Raw genomic sequence first — 26,332 nt, forward strand, 5'->3', positions numbered from 1 at the left:
TTACAGGAAGCCAGATCCCGGCTGAACATCAGGAAAAACCTCCTGACTGATAGAGCTATACGACAATGGAGCCAATGACCTAGGGAGGTGGTGGGCTCTCCCACACTGGAGGCATTCAGGACGAGGCTGGACAGCCACCTGTCGGGAATGCTCTGACTTGGATTCCTGCATTGAGCAGGGGGTTGGACTCGATGGCCTTGTGGGCCCCTTCCAACCCTACTATTCTATGATTCTAAGTTCCAGCATATGGATAACCCTTAAAAATTATGAAGGGATGTGTGGCAGCCCTCAACACCCCCCCCCCCGCCTTAACCTCCATTTCCCAGTCTAATGTGGTCCTCCCCTTTGCCAAGGAAGGACATGGCTCCACTTTTGCCTTCACGTGCCAGCACCTTTGTCGTCATCCCCTTCGGGCTCTTCTAGTCTCTCCCCACCGCTGTTGTTCTCCCTCTCCCCCCCCACCCGGCCCTTCGCCCCTCCCTCCAGGGCTGTTCCAGATAAAGCTCTCCCCGCCCCCGCCAGCCCCAACCTCCCTGCGCTCTGCTGCGTCGCCCTCGCTTTCCCCAAGCAAAGATGGAAGTCGTCAATCAGGTAAGCGCTGAGGAGTTCAACACCACGGACAGCTCCCCTCCGCCCCGTGGCCGGAGCCTCCGCCGCGCTGGTGCGCCCGTCCCGGGGGAGGCTGCCCGCCTCGCCCCGCTCCCGGCTCACTTTCCCCCCCGTAATCCCATCCCCGTCGGGATTTATTCTAGGCACGGCGAGGTGCCGCGTTCGCCTCCCTGCGCCGAGCGGGTGCAGCAAAATCGGTGGGGCGCAGAGAGGGGAGGGCGAGCCCCAGTTTTACAGCTGGGGGGGGAGGCGGGAGCTGCGAGAGGATCCCAACCCGTTTCCCACTGCAGCAAATCGCTGCAAATGCACTGAGCCCTTGCTCGCCGAGCGGGGGGGAGGTTGCTGTGAAATTGCTGCAATGAGGGAGGTTGAAGTGGGGGAGGCAGATCCGGTATTATTATTATTATTGTTGTTATTATTATTATTTATAGGGAGAGATAGCTGGAGGTCGACCCCATTCCCCACCCATCCGTCTTCATTCGCAACAAGATTTATCGAGGGAAATCTAATCTCTCCCCCAGAAGATGAGGGGCGGGTGGAGGTGGCGTCGAGCTAGAATATTCCGCCTTTAGTCATTGCAGCAGATCGGGGTGGAAGTGGGGAGCGAAACAGTCCGTGTATGCACCGGCCAAAATGGCTGGGGCAATGCAGTAAAGCGACGCAATGTTGGTTGGCATCATTTTGGGGGGAGCCAAAGGAGGCTGGAGAACAGCCGTGTGGGGGGAGTTGTTTAGGAGGGGGCGGGGGGATTGGAGAGCACATTATTAGCTCAACGACAGTAAACAGATTGGGGGGGGGGGAACGTGATAGCAATTGATATCCCTGCCCTGGTGTTCGTCAATAATAATCCCATACAGGCAGAAAGTGTGTGTATGGGGTGGGGGGTGGGTGGGATTAGTCATAACAGTAACTGGGAACTGGGGAGAGAGAGGATTGGCAGAGCTAGAGCTATGTATGCCACAGACACTGTAGAGGGGGGCGGTGAGAAAAACGAGGGATCAGGTGTATTGAAAGAAGGTGATTTGGGAAAAGGGACTGGTTTGCACATGATTATAACACCACCACCCTTTGCAGTAGAAGGTGGGTCTGGTGGGAGGCAAGACTGAAACAGCAGATGAATGGCAGTTGCTCCCCATCCAAATTGGGGGTGTTGGGCAAGAAGTGGGGTGCAGGTGATACGTGAGGATTGGGAGGGTTAGGACAGAAGGGCTTCCCTGGACTGGTTGCAGCAGATGGTGGCAGAAAGCATTAATATGGCCGCAGAATAACTTCAAAGCATTTAGACGAAAGGGGAGCAGAGCAAGGGATATTGGGGAGTGAATTATGGGTAGGAATTATTTTATTTTATTTCCAGCATCTACAGTAGGAAGGGGGGAGGGGCTGTCAATAAATAAATAGGTCTAAAGGGATGCAGTCCAGGAGTCACATGCTATAGGAACTGGAAGGCAGGCAAGGAGGAGATGCAGTTTGGGGCATCTTCTAATCTCTGCTCCCTAGAGCCGTTGCAGCAGGATGCACGGTGGGGGGGCATTTAGAGGGGATGGGGCACTGCTTTTGGAGGGGGGTTGCTTCTAATCCATTCCAGCAGCTGGCTTGGGGGCGGAGGTGCAATGTTGTACAATTTTAGCGCAAGTGATGGAATTCATGTTCCGGCAAGGTGGAACAATTCCCAGATGGAGCACCCCAAAATTAGTTGGTTTACGATGATGATTTGAAGAAAGTGGAGCTACCAAAGAGGCAGTCAGAGGAGGCCTGGAGTGTCTTGGCTGCAATTGCAGAGCTGTTTAATCAGGGGAGGATGTGGAAGGGAGAGGAGGGAGAGAGAGAGAGTTCAGAAATGGAGAGTTGCTTGTGTGGAGTTTTTAGTTTTTTGTCTGTGTCAGGAGAGGTGTGAAGACCCTTTTCAGCAGCTGTGGAAAGGGAGGAGGAAAGAGTTTGAGGATATGCCAGGGAATCCTTTTGCATTGTTTCTCATAGCTCATTCCTATGCATGTCTACTCAGAAGTAAGCCCCACTGAATTCAATGGGACTTACTCCCACATAAGTGTGCATAGGATTGCAGCCTAAGGGTGCAATCCTACACATGTTTAGACAAGGAAAAAAAATCCCTACAACTCCAGCATGTCTGGCTGGGGAATGCTGAGAGTTTTAATAATTTTTTTCTGCCTAAACATACATAGGATTCCCTCTAAGTGTGTTTACTATTGCAGTCTCACTCAGTCTCTCTTTTTCCATTTAGAAACTCCAGTTAACTAACAAGAGGAAAAGAAGAACAGAATGGGGGTGGTGTGGTGTGGTGGTTTCTAAATGACATTTCGATAAATGCCCAAAGATGTTTGATCAGAGAGTGATGGTCATTCATTTCGCTCCTGTGAGTTTCTGTGTCAGCCATCTCTGATTCTGCTCCTGCTGGTTTGGATGGATTGATTTCTTTTTTCAGTTGCATCTTAGTCCTGGAAATAAATACCATTGGACTCAATGGGGCTGCCTTCTGTGTGGACTTGTATAGGATTGCACCGTCAATGTTTGTACTGGGTTCGATTATGAGATTTGAGAAGTGGAATTGTGGAGTTGTTGTCTCTTGGCTCCAAAGGAGTGTTTATGGCTGGCTGCTGGAGTGCAAAGCCAGCCTAGCCATAGAGGCAGCCCACTCGAAGTGTCAAGCTTCCAGGGGCTCCTGGCTCAGCTTTGTTAAAGTCTTGGGGGAGAGGAGCTATTGCCTGCACTTCCGAATGCCTTTGCTTTTCCAATGCATGCTTATAATTAGGGATGCTAATCTGTGTCACTGATGGCAACCAGGAATTGGGGAGTGGGGGGGGGGACAAGTTTTGTTGTTTACAAAGAGGCATGTTTTTGTGCAGGTGTGAGATTGTGCTGGGAAGGGAATTGGTGTGAATTGCTTGTGAACAAGAGTGAGGTTTTGCTCTGTGGTGCAGGGGGAAAATGTCTGATGGCTGGAGGACAGTTTGGGTCTTTGATGATGTGCGTAGGCAGTGGTGTCGCATTGCTTCTGTGTGGGTGTGCAAATCAGGGAAGAGTGTGTCATAACTGGGATGGGGCTTTCAATCGTGTGCATCAGTGCAAGGATGAGAAATGTTGTGTGATGGTGTTACTGGATGTACTGACTTTGTAGCGGGCTGTGGTAATGACGTGTTTGTGGGTGGAGACTGAGAAATAGGTTGTTGTGTAAATGTCACTGTTACTGTTGTGAAGTTTTTGCCTCTCTCCCTGTGCTGAGGTGTGCGGGCCATGGGTGTGTATGAAGAAGGAGCTATGTGTGTCTCTGTGTGTGTATTTTGTTGCTGTTTTGGATGGATATTGTGTCAAATTGTCTTAGGGTGCAACAGAGGCTGCAGTGGCTAAGACTGCAATCCAGTGCACACCTAACTATGAGTAAGCCCAATAGAATACAGTGAGACTAACTTCCAAGTAAACATGCATAGGGTTGAACTGTGAACTGTGAGCCCCAATTCAGATCATACCTTACCCATTACCTCACACAGGGGCTTGGCAAAGTCACTATTCCTCAACTCTCATCTGCATTAATACTGGCCTACCATACAGGGTTGTTGTAAGGGTTACTGAGGTAATATACCTGAAGCACTTTGAACACCTGAAAATGCTATTTATTTATTTATTTACTTATTGACAGATGGTAGGTTTCAGCATTTGTTTTGTATTGCGCGATGTAGGAAGGATTTATGTGTCTTACAAGTTGCGTGATGGATTTTCTTCCTTTCTTTTGTAGAGTTTATGGCTGTACTGTAGGAACAATGGCATCAAGAGAAGCTTCTCATTCGGGGGTGTATCATGCATTACTTTTGTGGGTTTGTAGAGGAAATAGTTTTCTAAAGGCTTCCAGGTCAGTGGCGATATTCTAAAAAGATCCTGGCTGGTGTTGTATATCGCAGGGTGCAGTGCCCCTTGGCCTGCAGGTCCTGGATCCTGGGAGTGGGCTGACATGAGGAAGTGATGTCGTCTGTCAGACCAATGCCGTGGGGGAGGGGCTGTTGCCATAGCACTCGGGGTGATGAATAACTTGTCTGGTTGCTTTAATTTTGATGGTGGTAAATGTGGGGTTCCCTGATACTGGTTTCCTGATCAGGTACAGCCAAGGCAAAATCTGGACAAGTCTGGCTAAACCTGAAGCAGGGATGCAGAACCTAAGACCCAGGGGCCAAATCTGGCCCGCTGAGATTCCCAATCTGGCCCACCAGGATTTCCCAGGAGACACGCCCCTTCCCTTGGCCCCACTGCTTTCCTCCACCCACCAATCATGTTGTGGTTTCACGGCTTTTGCACAGTTTTTCCCCATCCTAAAAGGTTGAAATGCCTCTCCTGAGGCTTCGTTACTGGCAGTGAGAGCTTTAAACTAAAATATGCTGTTATTTGGGGTATTCTTGGTCCCACCCCTTTTGCCTTCAGCCCCGCCCACCACTGGAGTGCCCCCCCCCCCCCGAGCGATGGGTTTGCTGTAAGTAGGACCAACATTGGACACAACCTGTAGGATAGATTCTGGTGGGTAAGAGGCCCCTGGGTCAAAGGCAGATCAGATAATTTATTTATTTTTTTAGACACCAGTACTAGTTACCTGACAGAACCTGGCTTTACTGGTCAGACCAATAAAAGGCTGACTCCTGGTTAGCAACTCTTGTTAGTGTCTTGCAAAGGAGGACATTACTGTGCTTGAGTCTGGGACTGAGGGGGTGGATGGGATTAAGATGTGATGCATTAGGGAAATGCCATGTTCTGTTGCTGGAGATCGGGCTAAGGTATGTTTGCAAGGCACCGGTGTCACCACCCATGGGTTTTGGAGACCCTTGGGCAAGGCAGCCTGAGCGGACCACCTTTGACCTGCAAGAGGTCAGTTATCTCAGGCTGTTTCTACCTTTGTCCAGTGGCATATGCAAAGCCAGGATACAGGGATGGACCCTTTCCTGCTATTGGAGGCCGGCAAACAGTCTGCCTGGCTGCCCTCTGCCACTGGCCAAGGCAAGGAAGACACACCAACATGTCATGTAAACCAGGGGCGGGCAGACTTCAGGCTTGTGTGATCCACATTGGCTTTTAATAGAACCACATGACCCACCGATTGGAGCCTGGTGCAAAAAACGGACCCTTAGAATTAAAGAATTCCAAGCCCAGGAATTGGTTTTGAGGACCAGAACTGAATGGAGCTCACAGTCCTTCCAGACAAAAACTCACTCCTGGTTGGCTGGATACTTGTAATATTTAGTACCGCTTATCATAATAAAATCTCTAAGTAGTTTACATACAAAAGTATTAAAAATCACTGTTAGAATCCCCATGCTTTCTTTATTTCAGTGCTGGAGGGATGGTGGCGGGGGGAAAGTTCTTTTGAAGTAGCTATCATTAAATAATTGTGAATCAGAAACCCTTGCTATCTTCTGCAGGTGACCCAGGGATCTCCCAGTAAATCCAGATTTACCTTTTGCCCATCCTGGTATATTCTGTCTCTCTCCCCCTCTCCCTCTGTCATCCTCCTCCTCTGGAGTTCAGCTGAATGAAGCCAACCTTTTTCCCTCAGGGAAAAAAGACTTCTAAGGCCTGTGACCCTGGAGGCTACTCTTCCGCCAAGTGAAGTAAAGAGTACTGGGCAAGTCCAGCCTCTTTCTGGCCTTTGGGAGACCAGTTATGACGGGGCAGGGGTGGGGGAGTTATGTCATGATGGAGCCTCTGAGAGGGTTTGTTTAGACAAGTATTTCCCCAAACCTCTAATAGCTAAAATGAAAACCGCATGAAAACTAGAGGTGCATTTCTTTCTTATGCCTGAAACAGGTTTGATTTTAGAACGTGTTGTAAGAGGAGCCTGCCCTCCTGGGTTTCTGCATGAGTCACTGGAAGGAGGCAGGCCCAGAGCAGAGACTCACACAGGTGTGCCAAAGAAGCCTCCTCTGAGAGCAGGTAAATCTGCTGCATCTCTGCAACTGGGGATCACTTGATGCAGGGAATGGGGTGGAATTACCCCTTACCTCCAGTGAAGGAAAGGAAAGGAAGGATAAAAGACCAGTACAGTAAGTTACAAAGACTGTCTGCTCTGTGGGTCGCTACCTGGGTCTCAGGGCAGGCGTTCATTATTTAATGTACTTATTTCACAGCACATGCTAGGATGCCCTGGCACAGAGTGTGGAAATTTCTAAGCTATGTATCTTTGCTGTCTAGTTGTTTTTACTCTCGCCCTCTCAATTGCTGTTCTTTTATTGGCTTTAATTATGCTCTTTTGAGATTGCTTTTATCATATTTCTGTTATATGTATTAATACAAGGGTCCAAGTGAGAGGATGGGGGGTGGTTAGGGCACAAAGACAGCACAGAGAATTAAACAAACAAGTAAGTAAATTGTCCTGTGCCGGTCAGGATTTCCAGGATATGGGTAGTGCAGGTGAGTGGGCCAGGGCAGGGCAGGAGTAGAGCTTAGTTGGGCTCCTGCAGCTCTGTGCCCAGTTCCCTGTGTGGTTCCTGGAACAAATTCCATTTTCCTGAAGAATCAAATATAGCTAATTCTTGTTCCGGCGTGTTTGGCATAGGCCAGCCTTCCCCAAAATGGCACCCTCCAGAGGTATTGGACTACACCCCCTGTTATTCCCAAGCCACCATGGCTGCTGACTGGGTATGATGGGGGTTGTAGTCTGACTCATCAGGGATGGGGTGCCAGGTTGCGAAAGGGTGGTGTAGGCCTTCAGACTGCCTTCCCTGCTCTTCAGCCTATCTAGTCATTGAAAACCCTCAAACCTGGCCCACCAGAGCAGAGGCCAATCGATCAGCGCCAAGCAGGAGACTGGGAAGCCGAGCTGGAAAGAGCTCTGTTCTCTTCACAGTTCTAAGGGGGGATTGGGGTTTAATGAAGGGGGGAAGGAGGGGCCCCCGGAGCTGAGTGGGAGCACACATGCTTTGCATCTATTCCATCCCAGGTTCAATCCCCAACACCTCCAGTTAAAATACCTCAAAGGCCTGTGACTGTGAAGTACATGGGACCAATGGAGGCTGGTGGCCTGATGTCAGTGGGGCAGTACATCCGCTCTGACTCGCACTTTGGATGGCTCCTTTTGAGTTCGGACTGGTTCTGACGGAAACAGCCCTGCTGCCATCAGAGCCACCAGCCCACACTGCATGGGCCTAGGCCAGATGGTCTGACTCACCATCTGTTCAATCCGAACCAGGAACATCTAACCCAAACCTCTTTCTCTCTTCACAGCTTGTGGCCGTTGGGCAGTTCCGGATCTTCAAGGAGCCTCTGGGCTTTGTCAAGTTGCTAGAGTGGGTGAGTCTGAGACCCCAGCAGAGCCACCCTCTGTCTAGGCCAAAAGCAGGCAGGGAAAGAGACCATCCGCACGGCCCGCTCTGCTTAGGGTGCCCTGATGCAAAAGAGGATGGGGCTCCCGCACCTTTAATAGTTGTGCAGAAGATGCACCTTCATAGGTAGGGGCCGTGGCCGAGCTGGTAGATCGCCTGCTTTGCATGCAGAAGGTCCCAGGTTCGACCCCCATCATCTCCAGGTAGGGCTGGAAAAACTCCTGCCTGAAACCCTGGAGAGCCTGGCTGCCAGTCAGTGTCGACAATACTGGGCTAAACGGACCAAGGGTCTGGCTCAGTAGAAGGCAGCTTCCAATGTTCCCTCTTCAGTTTTTACAAAACTGTTAAAGATTCAAAACACCCATCCCCTTTTGCATCTGGCCACCCTAATTCTACTCCCCACCCCTGGTGGTCTTCCCAGCAGGTTCTAGCTGCTTAACAGCAGATGGGGCAAGGGCCCTGCCCTCACACCACGTTCCCCGCCCTCTCCCAGCAGCAGTGAGGGAGAGCAGCAGCAGCTCAGCCTGTGGCTCTGACTTGGAAGGGGCAGGGTGGCACCTCTGTGTCAGGAGGGCTGCAGGCCCTTAACGCCAGCTCCTCCTCCCGGGCTTGTAACGGAAGCACAATCTGCAGGCATTAAAGACTTCACTGGCTGCTTTCTGTGGGCTGAGCTGTTTTTAAAGGCACAGGAACACAGGAAGCTGCCTTATACCAAGTCAGACCCTTGGTCCATTCAGCCCAGTATTGTCGGCACTGACTGGCAGCAGCTGTCCAGGGTTTCAGGCAGCAATTTTTCCAGCCCTACCTGGGGATGCCAGGGATCAAACCTGGGACCTTCGGCATGCAAAGCAGGGGCTCTGTCACACTGAGCCATGGCCTTGCTTTGACCATCACTGTGACCATGGCAACCTGGCAAGAGGCATGGAAAAGAGAGTGAGAGGCCAGAAGAAGGGCAGTTCCCATCAGCCCCCCCCCCCCCAGGCATGGGCAGTTATAGTCCAACCACATCTGGGTCTCCTAGGTTGGGAAAGGCTGCCTTACAGGAACCACCCTCATACACCTTCTAGATGCAAAGCTTTTCCTAACTAACTGATGGCATTTCTAGATTTGCTTCTTACATTCATGAATCTTAACAAATCCAGATCCTGGAGAAACTCTAAACTTTCTTCCCCTGATTGTGTGGGGATTTTTCCTGGATTCTTTCTTACAGGCATGTCCTGGAGCAGTTCCAGGCAATTTTTTCTCCAGAAAGGACAAGAACTATTTTTCTTCCCAGAAAGGACAAGAGCAATGATAAACATCATGATTTGAAGAAATAAGCTCCCTTATCCACAAAAAGTGGGGCAACATTAAGATATATTATCAGGCTCACTGAAAACAATTGTGGGGTGGTGGTGTTGGCACACCTCTGTCGTACTGTTTTTTCAAACAACTGGGCAAGTACTGTGGGATTAAAAAGGCATAGGAACAACTTGTAAGGAACGTCTCTTGCACAACTCCCACAGAGACCAATGTCTGCTCTTGCACATGTCCCATTCATTTCAATGAGGCTTCTGCAAGAGATATTCCTGATAGATTTGGTCCTCTATTCAACATTTATTTATCACGTTTATATCCCACCTTTCCTCCAAGGGGCCCAAGGTAGTGTATAGGGTTCTTCAGTCCCATCTCCAATTTTATTCCCACAACCACCCTGTGAGGTAGCTTGCTGAGAGTGACCAGCTCAAGGGTACCCAATGAGCGTGTCATGGCTGAGTGGAAATTTAGGTCTCCCTAGCTCTAGTCTGACTCTCTAACCACTGTACCACACAGCCCTCATCACACATTGGGGGTGGCCTGGTAAGCCAAATGCTCCTTAGGAAACATAAGAACAGCAAAGTATCATTAATCTGGAAGCGAGTGTTGGGGGGGGGGAGCAGGGAAACAACCCTTAGAAAAGTTGGGAGGAGCAGGAACACTTTGGTGCTTGAGATGGAAAATTAAAATTAAAATACTTCTCCCTGATTAACAGAGGGCACAACTCACTGGATTGTGGGCTCTGTTTCACAGAGATGAAGGGAAACTGTGGAAGAGCATGGGAATAGGGCTTGTACAGGAGAATGTCCTGGTGGATTGTGCTCATAATTCGCCAGGTCTGTCTGTCTGTCTGTCTGTCTGTCTCTCTGTGCTACCCAAATTCCACTGCCTGGAGCCTCACTTTGCCTCATAGTAAAGTAACAAACTTCCTGGCTGTCTCATTGTGCTGGTGTGACCCTGCACGGCTAGGACAGGTTTTGTGCAGAGACAGATCAGAGTTTTTGCTGTGCACAGTGGACCATAGAATCAATTTCAAGCATGTTATTGAGTAACTGATCTGCCTTAAAACAGACCCTAGAAGTATCTTTTAGTGGTGATTCTGACCCAGGAGCCCTAACCCATTAGAACAGAACTGGTATATGGTGGGTGACTGGTATTAGATTAATGCAAACACCAATAATATCAGAATGATCTGGAACATCTTCCTACCCACAGCAACAGGAGTCCAAGCCCTTCCTCTAGTACAATATGGAGCAATTGTAGTGTAAGAACCAACCATTTTAGGTCCCAAGCAACAGTGTTTGGAATAATTTCAGATATTTTTATTCAACAGGCCTAAGGTGATTATAGATCCCAATACAGCTGCAGTCCATAGCCTCAACTGATATAGATTTGCTAAAAGATAAATCTTAGTCCAGCTTTCTCCAACCTGGGGTCCTCCAGGTGTGTTGGACTACAACTCCCATCTACCCCAGCCAGCATGGCCAGCGGCTGGAGTGATGGGAGTTGTAGTCCAAATCATCTGGAGAGTGCCAGGTTAGGAAAGGCTTCCTTAGTCCACAACATGGTCTCAGGTAATCACACTGGGATGCCAGTGAAAATTGAACACTGAGGCAATATGGATAACATTTGCAGTGCAACCTAGAAGTAAATCCTATTCAGTTCAGTGGGGCTTATTCCCAGGTAAGTGTTTGTAGCACTGTTGCGGGCAAGACACCCTCAAGAGGCCCCCTGCCTCGATGAGTCTGCCTTCTCACTGCCACCACCATCTGCTCCTTGTCCTCTTCCGCATCCCTCGCTTGCTTGACAGGCACGGAGCCAGGGAGCAAACAGGGCAGGTGCGCCTCCTTCTCACCACCTCTGTCATCTGGGCCAGAGTGAGAGACAGGTGAGCAAGCAGGTTGCCATGGCGAAGAGGAGGAGCAACTCCAGGGGCCCTTGTCAGCAGGCCCCTGCTGGGAACTGGGCCCTCAGCAGGTGCCCCACCATGCCTACCCCTGACACTGGCCCTGGTTTGTGGGACTGCAGCCTTAAAGACTTGGTTAGAACAACATACAAAATCGTAAAATAACCATAGAGAATTGTCATACTTCCGACCCTATGATTCTATATACAGATAAAGGCAAGACATAACACGTTAGGCTGCTCAGTGAAAAGTCGCACACAAAGGAACAGCCTACAACATCCAGTAAGTCAAGAAAAGATACCTCAGCAGTTTAAAAACAAAGGAAGGAGGCAATAAGGAGTAGTTTGCACCTACTCAGCATGATGGGAAGGACACAAAGGACCTCTGTAGTGAGAGTGCAGGATGAGGAGCTTAGTGCCTCAGCAAATGTTAGTTAAGCATTCCCAGACTTCTCCGATCCGCTGTCCTTCACATATGTTGGACTACAACTCCCAACATCCCCAGCCAGTAGGGCCACTGCTGGCTGGGATGATGGGAGTTGCAGGCCAACAGATATCATAGAATCATAGAATAGTAGGGTTGGAAGGGGCCTACAAGGCCATCGCGTCCAACCTCCTGCTCAATGCAGGAATCCAAGTCAGAGCATCCCTGACAGATGGCTGTCCAGCCTCGTCTTGAACGCCTCCAGTGTGGGAGAGCCCACCACCTCCCTAGGTCATTGGCTCCATTAAGGAACATATGGAGGGCACCAGCTTGGGAAAGACTTACTTCCAACCAGCTACATCATTGTTAAGCTTAATGTAAGTCCTTCAACTCATATGTTATGTGCCATAAACACACACAGCCCTCCGGAACATTTTGCCCTACCATCTCCAAAAATATGTGTGCAAGGGAGAGAAACTACAAAGGGTGCACTCAAGTGGGGATCTGTGACTAGAACTGAGTCCTAAACCAGGCCAGAACTCAAAACATCTGCTTTCTGGTTAGAGTTTATGCCTCCCCACAGGAATGAAGGGAGCACACGCACACCCCAAAAACATTGGTATAGCATCCTTCCTGATGCCACAGTCAGCATTTACACTCACACCTGTCCCTAGATGATTGGAACACAGGTGAGCTCAGCAGAGAGCGGCTTGGATAAGATAGTGGGGGAAGCTTAGCTAATGTTGCCTTTTCTATCAGCCATACAGTAAAAAGAGAAGTGTTCAGTATTGTAACAATTAACCACAGGTAACACAGCAGTGGCCAGAGGAGCCATTACGGAGGTTGCTTTCTCATTCATTCATTCATTCTTTACATTTATATCCTGCCTTTTCCTCCAAGGAGCTCAAGGCAACATACATGGTCCTCCTCCTCTCCATTTATCCTCACAACAACCCTGTGAGGTAGGCTAGGCTGAGAGTCAGCGACTGGCCCAAAGTCACCCAGTGTGCTTCATGGCCGAGTGGGGACTAGAACCCGGCTCTCTTGAGCCCTAGTCCAGCATGCAAAGCACTGCACCACACTGGGTCTCAAGATGGTGTCCAAAATGCTATCCCAAACTTCCTGCCTCTAGAGGGCCTGGAGCCATTCTAGATCTTTCTTACTGACAAAGTCTGGATTCGGAATTGCTCAAGCCCAATGTAGCGTGTAAACACTTCACCTAGAAGAACTGAATCAACGCAAAACCTTCCTTACTGGTGCAGCCTAGGCCCCAATGCCCTTTTCCCCAGTTCGCTCTTTCACAGATACGCAGACTTGCCCCCCGAGGCATTTGATAAACCCTGAATCCCTTTATCAGGTTCGCCAGCACTTCTTAACCCATCTTGTGTGCTTCAAAACAACTGGTCTAGAGGCACATCTGCATGGAGGTTTTAAAAGTGCCCAGAAGTGCCTTTAAAGTATGTGCAAACCCTGTAAAGGTAAAAAAAGGTAAAGGTATCCCCAACCAGTCATGTCTGACTCTAGGGTGTGGTGCTCATCCCCGTTTCTAAGCCGAAGAGCCAGCGCTGTCCAAAGACACTTCCGTGGTCATGTGGCCAGCATGACTGAACACCGAGGTGCACGAAACTATGTTACCTTTCCCGCCGAGGCGGTACCTATTTATCTACTTGCAATTTCTTGCTTTCGAACTGCTAGGTTGGCAGAAGCTGGGACTGAAGACGGGAGCTCACTCCGTCACGCAGCACTCGGGTCTCGAACTGCTGACCTGCCGACCTTCCCAGTCTGCAGTTCAGCGTCTTAACCACTAAGCCACCGCGGTCCCGCAAACCCTGTAGCACCTGTGAAAAGCGGTGCAGCTTCTGCCACAGTCCCCTTCATCTGCTTGATGGTTTCTACCACAGAAGGGTGGGATGCAGTGCTGGCTGCATTGTCTGCAGACTTCTGCTCACAAAGCTGGTGGGAAGGGCCCTTTCTCTTTTCTTAAAGGGGGTCTTCCAGTAGGGTGCCTGTCCTACACTTTAACACTGATGCACATGACATTTTCTGGATGAAGGTGTCTGACAGTCCTGCAGACTCATGAGAGGTTTGACGTGCACATTTTTGCTAGGATGTTTTGCCAGCCTTGCAGCGTCACACAGGAGGCTGGTGTGCAATTCTCACATTGCGCACTGCTCTGGTGGCACCCCTTTCAGCGCTGCTACACTGCACAACTGCTTGGTGGCTGTTGCAGCTGAGCCCGTTCCTGCACCTAACCTTCAAACTGGCTCAGTACACACAACCTTGATGCCCAAGCATGTCAAGGGCTCAATAATGCTATGTGTGCACGTGCGTGTTTCCACAAGCAAGCACATGCATGCTAATGTGGCCCCCTCCACATGACATGATGGACCTTTGGTCAACTTTGCCTCAAGCACTGTGGCTGTGCTCAGCCTGGGGCCTTCCTGCCCAATCTCTCCCTGCTTCTCCTTATTCATCTTGACATTTTAAAACAGGGGCGTTGAACCTCTTTCTGGCAGGTTGGGAGAGGCTCCACAGAACCTGCATTGCAGTGGTGCATAGGGCCAAAGACAAAGGTGGGAGAGCTAAGGTAAAAAGGGCCAGGGCCAAAATACAAAAAAATACCAGCATATTTGAGCTTAAAGCTCTTATTGCTAGTCATTAAGGTGTCAGAGAGGCATTTCAACCTTTGAGAATGTGGGGGAAAGTGCACCAAACGTGGGGAAACCACTAAATGACACACAGTCAGGGGGAAAGAGGTTGGGTCCAGTGGAAAGGGGCATAGGCCTCGGGGAAACCCAGATGGATGGATTGGGACCTCAAGCAGGCCAGATTTGGTTCCCAAGCAGGCTAGATATGGTCCGTGGGCATGACATTCAGCAGCCCTGCCATATACTGCGAACTCCTTCTCCAAACGTGGCTCCTTCTGTAGCCAAAATGGCACCATCCCCATCCAAGAGGGAGGTGACAGTAGGGTTTGGGGAACCCCAGGGTTTGCAGGAGTACAGAAAAAAATATATTTAGGAAACAAATTCTAAGGCGGGAGGGGGGGAATCCCAAAACAGTTCAGTGAGGACTGAGCCTGGCCAGTGGGCATGGAATGCCAACTAACTGTCCTGGGGGTGTGGATAGGACGCCATATCCTACAAAAGGGCAAGGCCGGCGGTTCAACTAGGACCCTGAACAGGAGCACTCCCCCCTGCAACACTTGGTTGCAGTTCCCACTTGGCCACTGTATTTGCCGTCTTTCCAAACCACTTCATTAGAAAGGTTTACGCTTCTTGCAAGATAATGAATGCTGACATGTATCTGAAATACCCTCTCGCCAACCATCGAAGTCAAGCACGCACTTAAAGCCCTGGGCCTCTCCTTGCTCCCCTGGTGCGCAAGCCATTCCAACGGTGCTGATGCAGACCTGTCAGATGGCAGACAGCAAAGTGGGTCAGCCTGGGTTAATATCTGGTCCCCGCTCAGCCGCTGGAGGAGGGGGATTAAAAGACGGGAGAAAAGGCGCTCCCTCCCTCCTTCTCTGTCTCTTTCCATACTGAGCTCAGGCTGTGCTCTAAAAATACCTATGATAGCACAGTGAGTTTCTCAGCTGATCCGTGATGACCATGAAGCAAAATCCCCCTCCCACTGCCGCCACCTTCCGGGCCGGGATTGCTGCTCGCAGCACCAGAAGGTTGCAGCCGCAGCTGCAGCCGGAAAAGAACCATCCAGCACTTTGCTTTCTACAGTGCCCCTTGCTGGCCCAAGGAAAGCCCACAACTTGGGAAGTCCTTGTATTCCCCTCAGCAACACTTGCGGGGGATCAGGACCAGTGGTGGTGCAATTTTAGACCTTGGACTTAATGGTCTTACGGGTGAGACGGCCATATCAGTTGCTTCAGTTGTGAAGCACGCAACTTAACACTTACTTTTTCTACATATATAGACATCACCGCCACCAGTCCATGCTTTACAATTGCTTCTAAATTCCTGATACATTCGAGCCGAACAAAACTCTTTGCCAACCCTGATACAAAACAGAATACTCTGAGCACATACAGTTTCACATTTTAACCTTACCTAAATCCTAGCACTGCCATGAATGACAACAGGGATAAAATGGAGTTTGTTTCTGCTGCTGTGATACATTTACTTGGGAATAGGCCTCATTTTCTCACAGAAAAGGATACTTTATATTTACAGGAAAAATAATAAAATGAGCATCTGTAACTATGTTTAAGTACAAGCACCCCCTAGCTCTGGGTGCATGAGTATAAGTAAGCAGAGGCATGAAATACGGTTACTTGCTTACTTCAGGAAGAGACTGCATGGTCCTGGTTGTGGAGGCAGAGGAAGAAGGAAGAGGAAGGGGAGGGAGCAAGAAATAGGAACTTTTCAAGCCACAGGACATTCTCTGTCCCCCCTAGTGTCTGGAAGCATGTGGAGCTGTTCCTATCATCCAACGGGATCCAGTGCTGTCCTTCCCCCAGCAGACCAAAGCCACTGGTGGAACGGATTTCTTCTCCCCCTGCAGCCCCCGACTCACCCCCCCAATCTGCTCCAGAGGGTTGAGGGATCCTCCGGAGCAGCTTTGGGGAGTGCGGGAGGGGGGCACCAGGGGAGGGGGAAGGCAAGGGGAAGTCTCGTTGCACTCTCGTGACATTCGATTTAACCCAAAATCTTAAACCACCCTGTAAATATTTATATGTGAATGTATGCATAAACACACTGCGCTGTATTTTCCTCAGACATTCCGTAGTTGTTGGAAGTCCTTGTTGCTTCCAGTAACTGGGAGCTGCCTTATGTGCTTCAAAGAACATGTTAGCTACAGATTTAGAGTCTTCTTTCCATTGTATAACTTCATCAACTTTCCCCAATAAAATAACAAGTGGCCTAAAGGGAGTTCACATCCAGCCACATCTTTAATTCCTTTTGTAACTTCTTTCCAAAAGCATACAATATTTACATATGACCACCCATTATGTTTGACATCTGCGTGATTTCATGCCACACCTCCAGCATTTTTCTTGTCTAGCGCTGTGCTCTAAAAAAACCAAAACACCACATCCTTGCTGTGTGTCATACTGTTGGTGCAGACATTTATGAAATTGGTGGGTTTCTGTGTGATTGTTGCTCTGTACATTTCTAGTCTTCCTGCCTGCAGCTTCCCCTCCTTCCTGCTTTAACCCTCTGTGATATTACCATGTGTATGTAGCTGTGTGATGATCCTAAACAGTGGTAAAACATTGTACATGGGGGTTTAAACTTGTGTAGGATTGTCACATTAACCTAAACCTGGTAGTCATGTAATTTCTCGCATACTCATCGAAGTGGGAAACTGGTATGCGATTGAGATTGGTATGTAATTTTTAAGTGAGATTTATTTAGTTTAATCTTTATTTTATTATTCGCTGCCTTAGGTACCATTTTTGACAGAAAGGCAGGATATAAATAGAATAAAATAAATCAGGAAAAAGTCTAGTGCCCTGTGTTCCCCTGAACACTCATTTCATTCTCTCTCTCTCTCTCTTTCATTTTGTCCTCCAGTTTTTTTCCATCTTTGCATTTGCGACGTGTGGCAGCTACACTGGAGAATTCAAACTGAGCGTCGAATGCCCCAGCAAGAATGAGAGTGATCTCGATATAGATGTGCAGTTTTCATATCCCTTCCGGTGAGTTGGGCCCTAGAACATAAGAACGCAAGAACATCAGAAGAGCCCTGCTGGATTAGAACAAGTGTCCATCTTGTCCAGCATTCTGTTCACACAGTGGCCAACCAGCTGCCCATGGGAAGCCCACCAGCAGGACATGAGTGCAACAGCACCCTCCTGCCCATGTTCCCCAGCAACTGGTCAACATAGGCACACAGTCTCTGAAACTGGAGGCAGCATATAGCCATCAGGACTAGTAGCCATTGATAGTCTTCTCCATGAATATATCTAATCCCCTTTTAAAGCCATCCAAACTGGCAGCCATCACTACATTTTGTGGTACTGAATTCCATAGTCTAACTATGCAGCCCTCTGCTGCGATGGTTGCTGTAAAGCACAAATGAATGGATGGGCGGCAGGTGTTAGCTCACAAGGTACCTTCTCTGGACAAAGGGCAGGACTGATCACACCCAGAGCAGGCATGAGGGGGGCAAGAAAGAGACTGTACAGGAGACACGTGGCTGCTGCCAAAAAAACAGCAGCCCCATATTTTGTTTTATAATAATAATAATAATAATAATAATAATAATAATAATAATAATAATAATAATAATGCATTTCTCCTCTCCCAGATAGTGCATTTTTTCTCAGTCTTTTTGCATTTGCCCCCCTGTCTAAATGTATTCGACCTCCTGGAACACCCCCCTCCCCACCCTCTGACACCATCCATTCCACAGGAGAGAATACAGAGATCCTTGCATGCAGTTGTGTCCATGCAGCCTGCTGCTGTGTGCAAAAACGGTGGATTGGGCTACTATTCCAACAGTACCTTTAGAACAGGGAATAGACACAAGATATCACCTCGGGTGGCCCACTGCGCAAAGGGACATTTCATAAATTTGTCTAATAATTGAATAAATAAATATCTCTGACAGATCCTAAAATCACACACCGGAAAAAAAAAATCAGCTCTCCCTAATTCAAGTTGAGTTGATGGGCAAGTGCAGAAGCCATAACGCTCCCAGTCCAAGTGAGGTTAAGCGGGGGAGGGGTTGGTCTTCCACCTAGGTCCTGGCTGGCGAGGGAAGAAGGGCCCTATCTGTTCCCGGAACTTGGTGCCTCCTTTCAGGTCTCCTATGCCTCCCAAGGACGGACTGCCCTACAGTTTGAAAATGACTCTAGTAACATCTAGTAATCCAAAATACACGATGCGAAGTTATTGCGCTTTGGATTTCACATTGGCTGCAATGTGTTTAATTGATAAAATCTGCCTTCCTCAACCTGGTGCCCTACAGATGTTTTGGACTACAACTCCAAGCATTCCTGATCATTGGCCATGCTAGCTGGTGCTGATGGGGATGAAGTTCAAAACATCTGGAGGACACCAGGTTGGAGAAGTCTGGATTAAATGGTTAATCGGTTTTTTAAAAAATAGCTAAAATGTGCAGCAGTCTTTGTAAAATGTGTTTTAATACAATCACTTATAAAAACTGCAGATAGCAAGCACCATCTTAAAAGAGGCATTTCCCCTTTTCTTGCACATAGTAGGGGATGACACTTCTAAGAGGATGCCTACTACAGCAGATGTGTACATGATCAAAACAAAATAATAGATAAAGTATGCTTCTTCAGATAATATTATTTTTACCAATTTCCAGATCTGTGCATTTTTACTCAATAGATTAATGTATTGATTGATTAAATTCATATGACAAATCAATTTAAATGTATTTAATTGGGTTGCAGCCCTAATCCTTTGTGATCCATCTGAAGCTGCCCTAATACAAGAGTCCTGGATATGAATTGCAACCTTTGTGGCTTGGTGGGAGGGTGCTGTTGCACTCATGTCCTGCTTGTGGGTTCCTGGTCAACAGCTGGTTGGCCACTGTGTGAACAGAATGCTGGACTAGATGGACCCTTGGTCTGATCCAGCAGGGCTCTTCTTATGTTCTTATGAATGCAAGGCAGGGCTGCGGATATATTGAGCTTCAACGTGCTTGTAGAAGAACTATAGAAGGTGATACTGGTCATGTACAATTGAGTTTCCTGAGAATTGAGCTTTTAATTTTAAAAAGAAAATGCAGGGTTCTAGTCCTTATTTGTCTGAAGTTATGTTTCACACTCTGTGTGCCATGCCTGATCAAACCTTAGGAGTTTCTGGATAAATTCCCAACCAGTCATGGGGCAGGGCTTTGGCATCCACCATAGTTCCTGGGGATAATTCGGCCAAATGAGCAAAAAACATGTGCATTTGCTTAGTCTGCATAAGAAAATCTGAAGGGCCCTGCTAGATCAGACCAAGGGTCCACCGGGTTCAGCATCCTGTTTCCAACAGCAGCCAGCCAGAAGCTCCAGGAAGCCCATAAGCAGGGCGTGAAGATGATGGCTTTCTACTGTTGTTTGTTCTCCGTGGCTCAGTGGTGGAGCTCATGTTTTGCATGCAGAAGGCACCAGGTTTGACCCCAGTATCTCCAGGCAGGGCTGAAAAAAAATCCTGTCTGAAACCCTGGAGAGAGCTGCTGCAGTCAATGTCAACAATACTGGGCTAGGTGAACCAAGGGTCCAACTCAGTGTAAGGCAGTTTCCTCTGTTACTAGCATATGACATTGAAGGGCATGCTGCTTCTGAATTTGGAGGTTCCATTTAGCTAATAATCATTGCTAATAGCCAGTTGATACTATGACCTGGGCTCATGCGTGAATTTGTCTATTTCCTTCTTTACAGTCATGTGGTGGTGTGTTCTCCATAAATGAATTATGCATTTAGATCAGGGATGGGTAATGTGTGACCATCCAGAAGTTTTGGCCCTCGCTCCCATCAGCCCCAGCCAATATAGCCAATGGAAAGTGATCATGGGAGTTGTAGGCCAAAACATCTGGAGAGCCACGTGTTGCCTACTGCTGATTTAGATGAAGACATGCTTTTTTTTTTGTCTGCTCTTAGCTTAGTGCTCATCAGTTCCACTGGATGATCCTGATTTCTAGTACAATGAGACAAGAGCAAACATCTCTCTCTCTCTCTCTCTTGCTCTCGCTCTCTCTGAATCATTCACATTTATAATCTTCAGTCCTGTCTCCCCTTAGTAATAAATATAAAGATTGCAAAATTCCGCATTTCCTAGCATAGAGTTTGGGTTACCTTGGTAGCTCAAGCAACAACAGCAGCAACCCGGAGGACATCCTGCTCTGCCATAATGACCGCCCCATCTGGGTGGACCCCTGTCATAGCTTCTTCCACTCTCTTCTCCTCCTTACCAGGCTCCACCAGGTGTATTTCGATGCTCCAGCTTGTAAAGGGACCGAGACGGAGAAGGTTTTCTTGATCGGAGACTGCTCCTCCTCTGCTGAATTCTTCGTCACCATTGCAGTCTTCGCCTTCCTCTACTCTCTTGCCGCCATTGTTGTTTATATCTTCATGCAGGACAAGTACAGGGAGAACAACAAGGGCCCCATGATTGTGAGTGTTGGATGCAGCGCATGCGTGAGATGAAAGAGCCAATGTGGTGTGGTGGTTAGACTGACAGATCAGGATTTGGGAGATCTGAGTTCTAGTCCCCCCTTGGCCATGAAGCTGTCTGGGTGACTTTGGGCCAGTCACTGATTCTTAGCCCAACCTACCTCACAGGGCTGTTGTGAGGATGAAGTGGAGAGGAGGAGGAGGATCATGTAAGCCACCTTGGGATCCTTGCAAGAGGAAAAAGGGTGGGATATAAATGTAATAATAACTAAAAAAAATGACTAGATGCAATGATAGGTTTGCCAAGGGGCATTTAAGCAACTGCCTGAAACCGCGACATTTCCAAATGACCAGTGAGCAGGAGCAGGTACTAAGCAGGAGGCCTGGAGCAGCCAGGGAGCTGTCCAGCAGGAATTACAAGAAGGGTCTCAACCATGAGGCCTGGGTGAGCAAGGGAAGTGTCCCACCCAAGCTGCCTTTCCACATGGAGCTCCTCCAGCTGGGAACTGGCCATTTAACAGTGGGCCTGATGGCTCCACCTCTTCGTGGCCCTTCTCAGGACCCTAATCCGAAGCACACGTGGGCCTTGCCCCCTCCTCCTGTGGGCCAACTTGGAGGCACTGTGCCTCTGGCTCTGAGCTTTAGCACAGGCACAGGCACGTTGTTATTGTTGGAGGGTCTGAATGGGTGGGGTGGGGGGAAGGTCCCAACAGCTGGCATTGGATCACTTCCTGTTGCAGCCTTCTTGGGCAGAGTGTCATTGGGGTCATAGATCTGGTTCTCCCTCAGGGGTGTTGACTCTCCGGACTCCCTGTCTGTGCTGGGGCAGGGTGCCATAGGCTCCTGCTCCCCCTCCTCAGAGGTCTTGTTGGGTCCGGGGTCCAGGCACTGGCAGGTTCTACGACTCCACTGCCACCCAGCCAGTTGTTTCTTTGTCATGCTTTGGACAGCCACGGCTGAAACCTCTTTCCTTTTCTTCTGCTGCAGGATTTTGTCATCACGGCTGTTTTCACCTTCATGTGGTTGGTGAGCTCCTGTGCTTGGGCCAAGGGGCTTTCTGATGTCAAGGCGGCCACTGACCCTGACAATGTGTTCAAAGGCATGACCGTGTGTGGGGAAAAAGGTGTCAAATGTGAGGAAGTACGGGAGCCAGTCACCTCTGGCCTCAACACCTCTGTGGTTAGTCCTCCAGCCCTCCAGAATGGGCCATTGCCAAGACATGCATGTGGCTGTGTGTTTATACGTGTGCACCTCACATATGCATTTTGTAGTGGGCGTTTTTGTGCATTGTGCTACTGCTGATGTTCCTGCGTGCTTTTTCATGGTGTATGTGTGCGTTTTCCAGCAAAATCTACTATATTTTTTTGGCATCTTCATTTGTACATCTCAATTTCTTAGGGCTGCAAGTCATTCATGTGTTTACTCAGAAGTAAGGCCCCCTGTGTTCAACAGGGCTTACTCCCAAGTAAACATGCACAGGACTGCAGCATTAATTTGGCTTAATCACTAGGTTAATCAGTGTAAAGCTTAATTGTATAATCAGTGGAGCCAGTTTTAATAACTTATAATAACTTTTTATCAGTGGCACTGAGAGTTAAAAGAGTTACGTTCTTTATTTGGGGGGCTGCAATGTGCTTGTGTTACTATGCAAGGGAATTTTAAAAAACCATAGGAACAATGGCCTTTCCTTCTTCAAGTGGCACATTTTGTTTAAGTTCTCTTTTGTAAATTCTTATGTCCTTTTTCCAATATATTTTGAAACACTACCTATGTTTCTGTTAATCGTGTTATGTGTTGGAATATGCATGTATGGGTGCCAGCATGCACTGATCTACCAGAGTTAGCATTTTGTCTTTTTTTTTGTCATTGCTGTTGCTTTTGCATGCACCCGCTGCTATGTAAGGGTGTATGTGTGACCCAAATCCTGTATATATGCCTGCAGTGATGTGTAGATAAGTGTGTTTGCTGATGTCTGTTTCATGGATAGGCGTTTTCAGGTGAAATGCTTTTGTTCCATGGGTACACAAATAATCACTACCGCCCTCTGCTGGTCTTAATTAAATCTGCATATCATTGCGCATTCTCAGATCTGACCCATAGCCATGCCCTATGGGTCTTGATGTCCCCTTCAACATGCTTGCCAACACTTGAAATTCCAGAAGCAATGAGTTTAGTCTTTTCCCCCTGATATCTTGGCTTGCCTTCTTGTCCTTGCTGAAACCAATTCAGTCCTATATTCTTCTGTTTGGAGTGATTTATTATTTTCCCAAAGCTGTATCAGTTTGCAACAGCAAAAAGAAAAGATGCTGCTTTTGAGATTAGCTTTTTGCACATGCAGCTTTTGAGATTAGCTTTTTGCACATGCAGCTGTTGCTGGGAGAAGAACAGCTGCACCTCCATTAGCTGATCTACTCGTGACTAAGCTTATTCATTCGAGCAAGTGGTTTTTCAAGCTGTGTTGTAGGCAGGGAACCTTTGAGTTCTGTGGAAGCTTTTCTGGGGTTTATCAGCAAGAGGATCAGGAATGGAGGAGCTTCCCTGATAGTTTGCCCATCACTATCTTTTCCCACCCACCCCTGCAACTGTGCACAGTGGTGCAGTGGTAAATTTTGAAGTGTGCCCATCATGGCAGTCCCCATAGCCACACTCCCGAGGAAAGTCCAAATAGGAAGGCAGCTGTGTTAATCCATACTAAGGAACCAGTTCTAACAGTTTTCAAGCTTTTCTACATGAGGTTGTTAATCCACTGTATCTCAGTCACAGAATTTACCACTACACAAAGAGTGTTTCCTTTCCTGCCTTTCCACTACATAAACTCTAGGTGACACTGTGGTATAACAGAATAGCACAGACACACAAGTGGAAAAATCATTTTCTTTCACTCTTACAATTAAATACCACACTTTCTGTGCTCTAAAAAAAACTAACTGAAAATGCTCTTTAGAAACAGAAACAAAACTGGAGGGTCACCATGTTATCTAAAGAACCCATAAGCAACTGTGAGTAGGGCATGACGGACAGCACAATGCCTTGTGAAGAAAAGCCCTTCATCTCCTCCAGGAGCAGGTCTTTTGTAAAGCCAATGGATCTTAATTATGCGTTCAAGATCAAGCTACCACAAAAAAAACTTTTCATTACAACAGAGAACAATCTATTGTTGTTGGGAAACTTCATTCCACCACCACCCCACCCCCAGACACTTTGAGAATTGCAGCTAAGCTCAGAGAGAGCAAGAGATTCTGAGGTGGGGGGGAGGGCAGATGACATCAGCGTCCCTGCTAATAAAAAAGTGCCAACACTGTGTCCCAGTGAACCCTGGCTCCGCTACACCACTGACCATACATCATCAGGGTGGTAGTGATCTAAGGCCAGGGTAGGCAGATCTGCATCTACTGGAAGATCTCGGGGAGATTTACAGTAGATCAGCAAGGATTTCTAACTCCCAATTTTTAAACAATGGACTGGTTCACACGTAATGACAACCCAGAGTATAGGTTGTCATTGTGTGCAAACTCTGCACTATGGTTTAACTATGGGTTGTTAACCACAAACCACCCAGGAAGAGAGCCCATGGTTTATTACTGGGTTGTGAACTCTGGATTGTTTGTGGTTTCACACATAACAACAACCCACAATTCAAAAACAACTCTATGGCTCCTGAAAGCTGCTCTGGATGGCTGGGGGACTTTCCAGAGAAGCATGAGATCCTGGAACCTTCCATGAACGGAAGGAGTCCTTCTGTTCGCAGAATTGCCAATCCAGGTACAACCCTGTATGTGAATCATCATGCAGCATGTTCATTTTAAATGGGTGCTCTTTTATTTTGATTAGGTTCTATTGTATTTTCTTTTTTTTTTTAATTATAATTCTCCCCACGAGCCAGGGCTGAACATTGGCTAATAAATGTCCTAAACAAACAAGCATTGTCCACTTCTTCAGGAGCAACATTTCACATAATATTTGCTTGGGGAATCACTGGGTTATAGGGCAGGGTGAAACCTCATTGGTCCCTTGTGTCACCTGACAAGCTATTGAGTCAGCAGCATTTAGGATTGTCAGGTTGCAAGGTGAAATAGGAGCCACCCCTTTTCAGTGGACTAAGGAGGGAGCCGTGGTTGCTCTTGCCTGTCCCTCTCCCAGCCCTTTCATCTGATCTTCCATTTTATCTGCAGTAGGACAAACAAGGGGTGCTTCACAGGGCTCCTAGCACTAAAATAAAAAACACTGTGCAGCCATTCCATCTTTCCCTCTGCAATGGCTTTTCTGTGGTAAGAGGAAGGAAGGAATGGAGGAAGGAATGAAGGAGCTGTGGGAAAATATGGGAGGGTTACAAATGATCTCGGAAGCCAAGCAGCATCAGCCCTGGTTGGTACTTGGATGGGAGACCGCCTGGGAATCAGGCTTCCTGCAGTGAGCAGCAGGTTGGACTCGATGGTCTTGTAGGCCCCTTCCAACCCTATGATTCTATGAAATGGAGGACGATGACATCTGGACCCTGCCATACAATTCTGTGGATGAGGCAGGGGGATTGCACAATGAAAGGCTCACCTGAAGCACTCAGTACTGCTGGTGGGGGAGAGCAGTGGATGCCAGGACTGGAAGAGGGGCAGTTGGACGGAGCCGCAGCCCATCCTGTTCATCTGTGCATTTCGAAGATAAATGCTCATCCTCTAGGTTGCAGCTTGGCAACCAAGCAAGTCAGATAGGAGGCTGCAGTAGCTCCTTGTGGCTAGCTGCCCATTGGCAGTACGCAAGAGCAGCCAAGAACAGGCCTAAGGCACCAGGCACAGCTGCCCCTTCTTGCAAATGGCCACACAAGGACAGGGAATAGAGCACCAATGTTGTGTTGTTGTTGTTGTTGTTGTTGTTGTTGTATTTCTTGGTTGCCTTTCTCAAAAACAGACTCAAGGCAACTTACAACAAAATTAAAACTTACAAAAAGTTAAAACAATTATCAATAAAATGCCACACGTGAAACAATTAAAGCAGCAGCAGCAGCTATCAACAATTCAACTGATGCATTATCGTATGCTATCAAATGCCTGGTAGTAGAGGAAAGCCCTGGTGTCAAAAAGATGACAGTGCTGGCACCAGGCAGACCTTGCTCAGGAAAGCATTCCACAGTTGGGGAGCCACCACCGAGAAGGCCTTCTCCCTTGTTGCCATCCTCCAAACCTCCCTCGAAGGAGGCACTTGGAGGAGGGCCTCAGGTGTTGATTGCTGTGTATGGGTAGAGTCTGACCAGGAGAGACAGTATGAACCTGCTGCTTTGAGACATGGGTTACCTTACAGTCCCCTTTGTTCACCCCACAACACAGTCCTGCTCCAGATGGAGAAAGGACACCACACGCTATACTTAATTGCCCTTTCTCCACCTTGTCTTCGTTTTGTCCCCAGGTCTTTGGTTTCCTGAACTTGGTGCTTTGGCTGGGGAACATGTGGTTTGTGTTCAAAGAGACAGGTTGGAGCACCCCCTTCATGAAGTACCCCCCTGCCCAGGAGAAGCCGCCAGCACCTGAAACCTACGCCGATTCCTACAACCAAGCCCCAGGCTATGGACAGCAGGACACGTATGGGCAGCAGGGTGGCTACCAGCCCGATTACAGCCAGCAGGGCTACGGTCAGCAGGGAGACTATGGCCAGCAAGGGGGCTACGTCCAAGGCGGGCCCACTTCCTTCGCAAACCAGATGTAG

The 26,332-nt window shown here is 48.2% G+C and overlaps 1 protein-coding gene across 1 annotated transcript; it reads left to right on the forward strand.

Annotated features, from left to right (window-relative positions):
- The first annotated feature begins 573 nt into the window (after positions 1 to 573).
- On the forward strand, positions 574 to 26,332 carry SYP (synaptophysin). Its single transcript, XM_084832207.1, has 6 exons — positions 574 to 591; positions 7,825 to 7,890; positions 17,079 to 17,203; positions 20,440 to 20,638; positions 21,626 to 21,817; positions 26,036 to 26,332. Exons 1-6 carry the CDS (start codon positions 574 to 576, stop codon positions 26,330 to 26,332), a joined length of 897 nt encoding a protein of 298 aa, XP_084688333.1.

This window comes from Heloderma suspectum, chromosome 2 (genome assembly GCF_057233095.1).
Source record: "Heloderma suspectum isolate Gila_16-S chromosome 2, 16-S_ref, whole genome shotgun sequence".
In the NCBI taxonomy this organism is placed as follows: Eukaryota; Metazoa; Chordata; class Lepidosauria; order Squamata; family Helodermatidae; genus Heloderma; species Heloderma suspectum.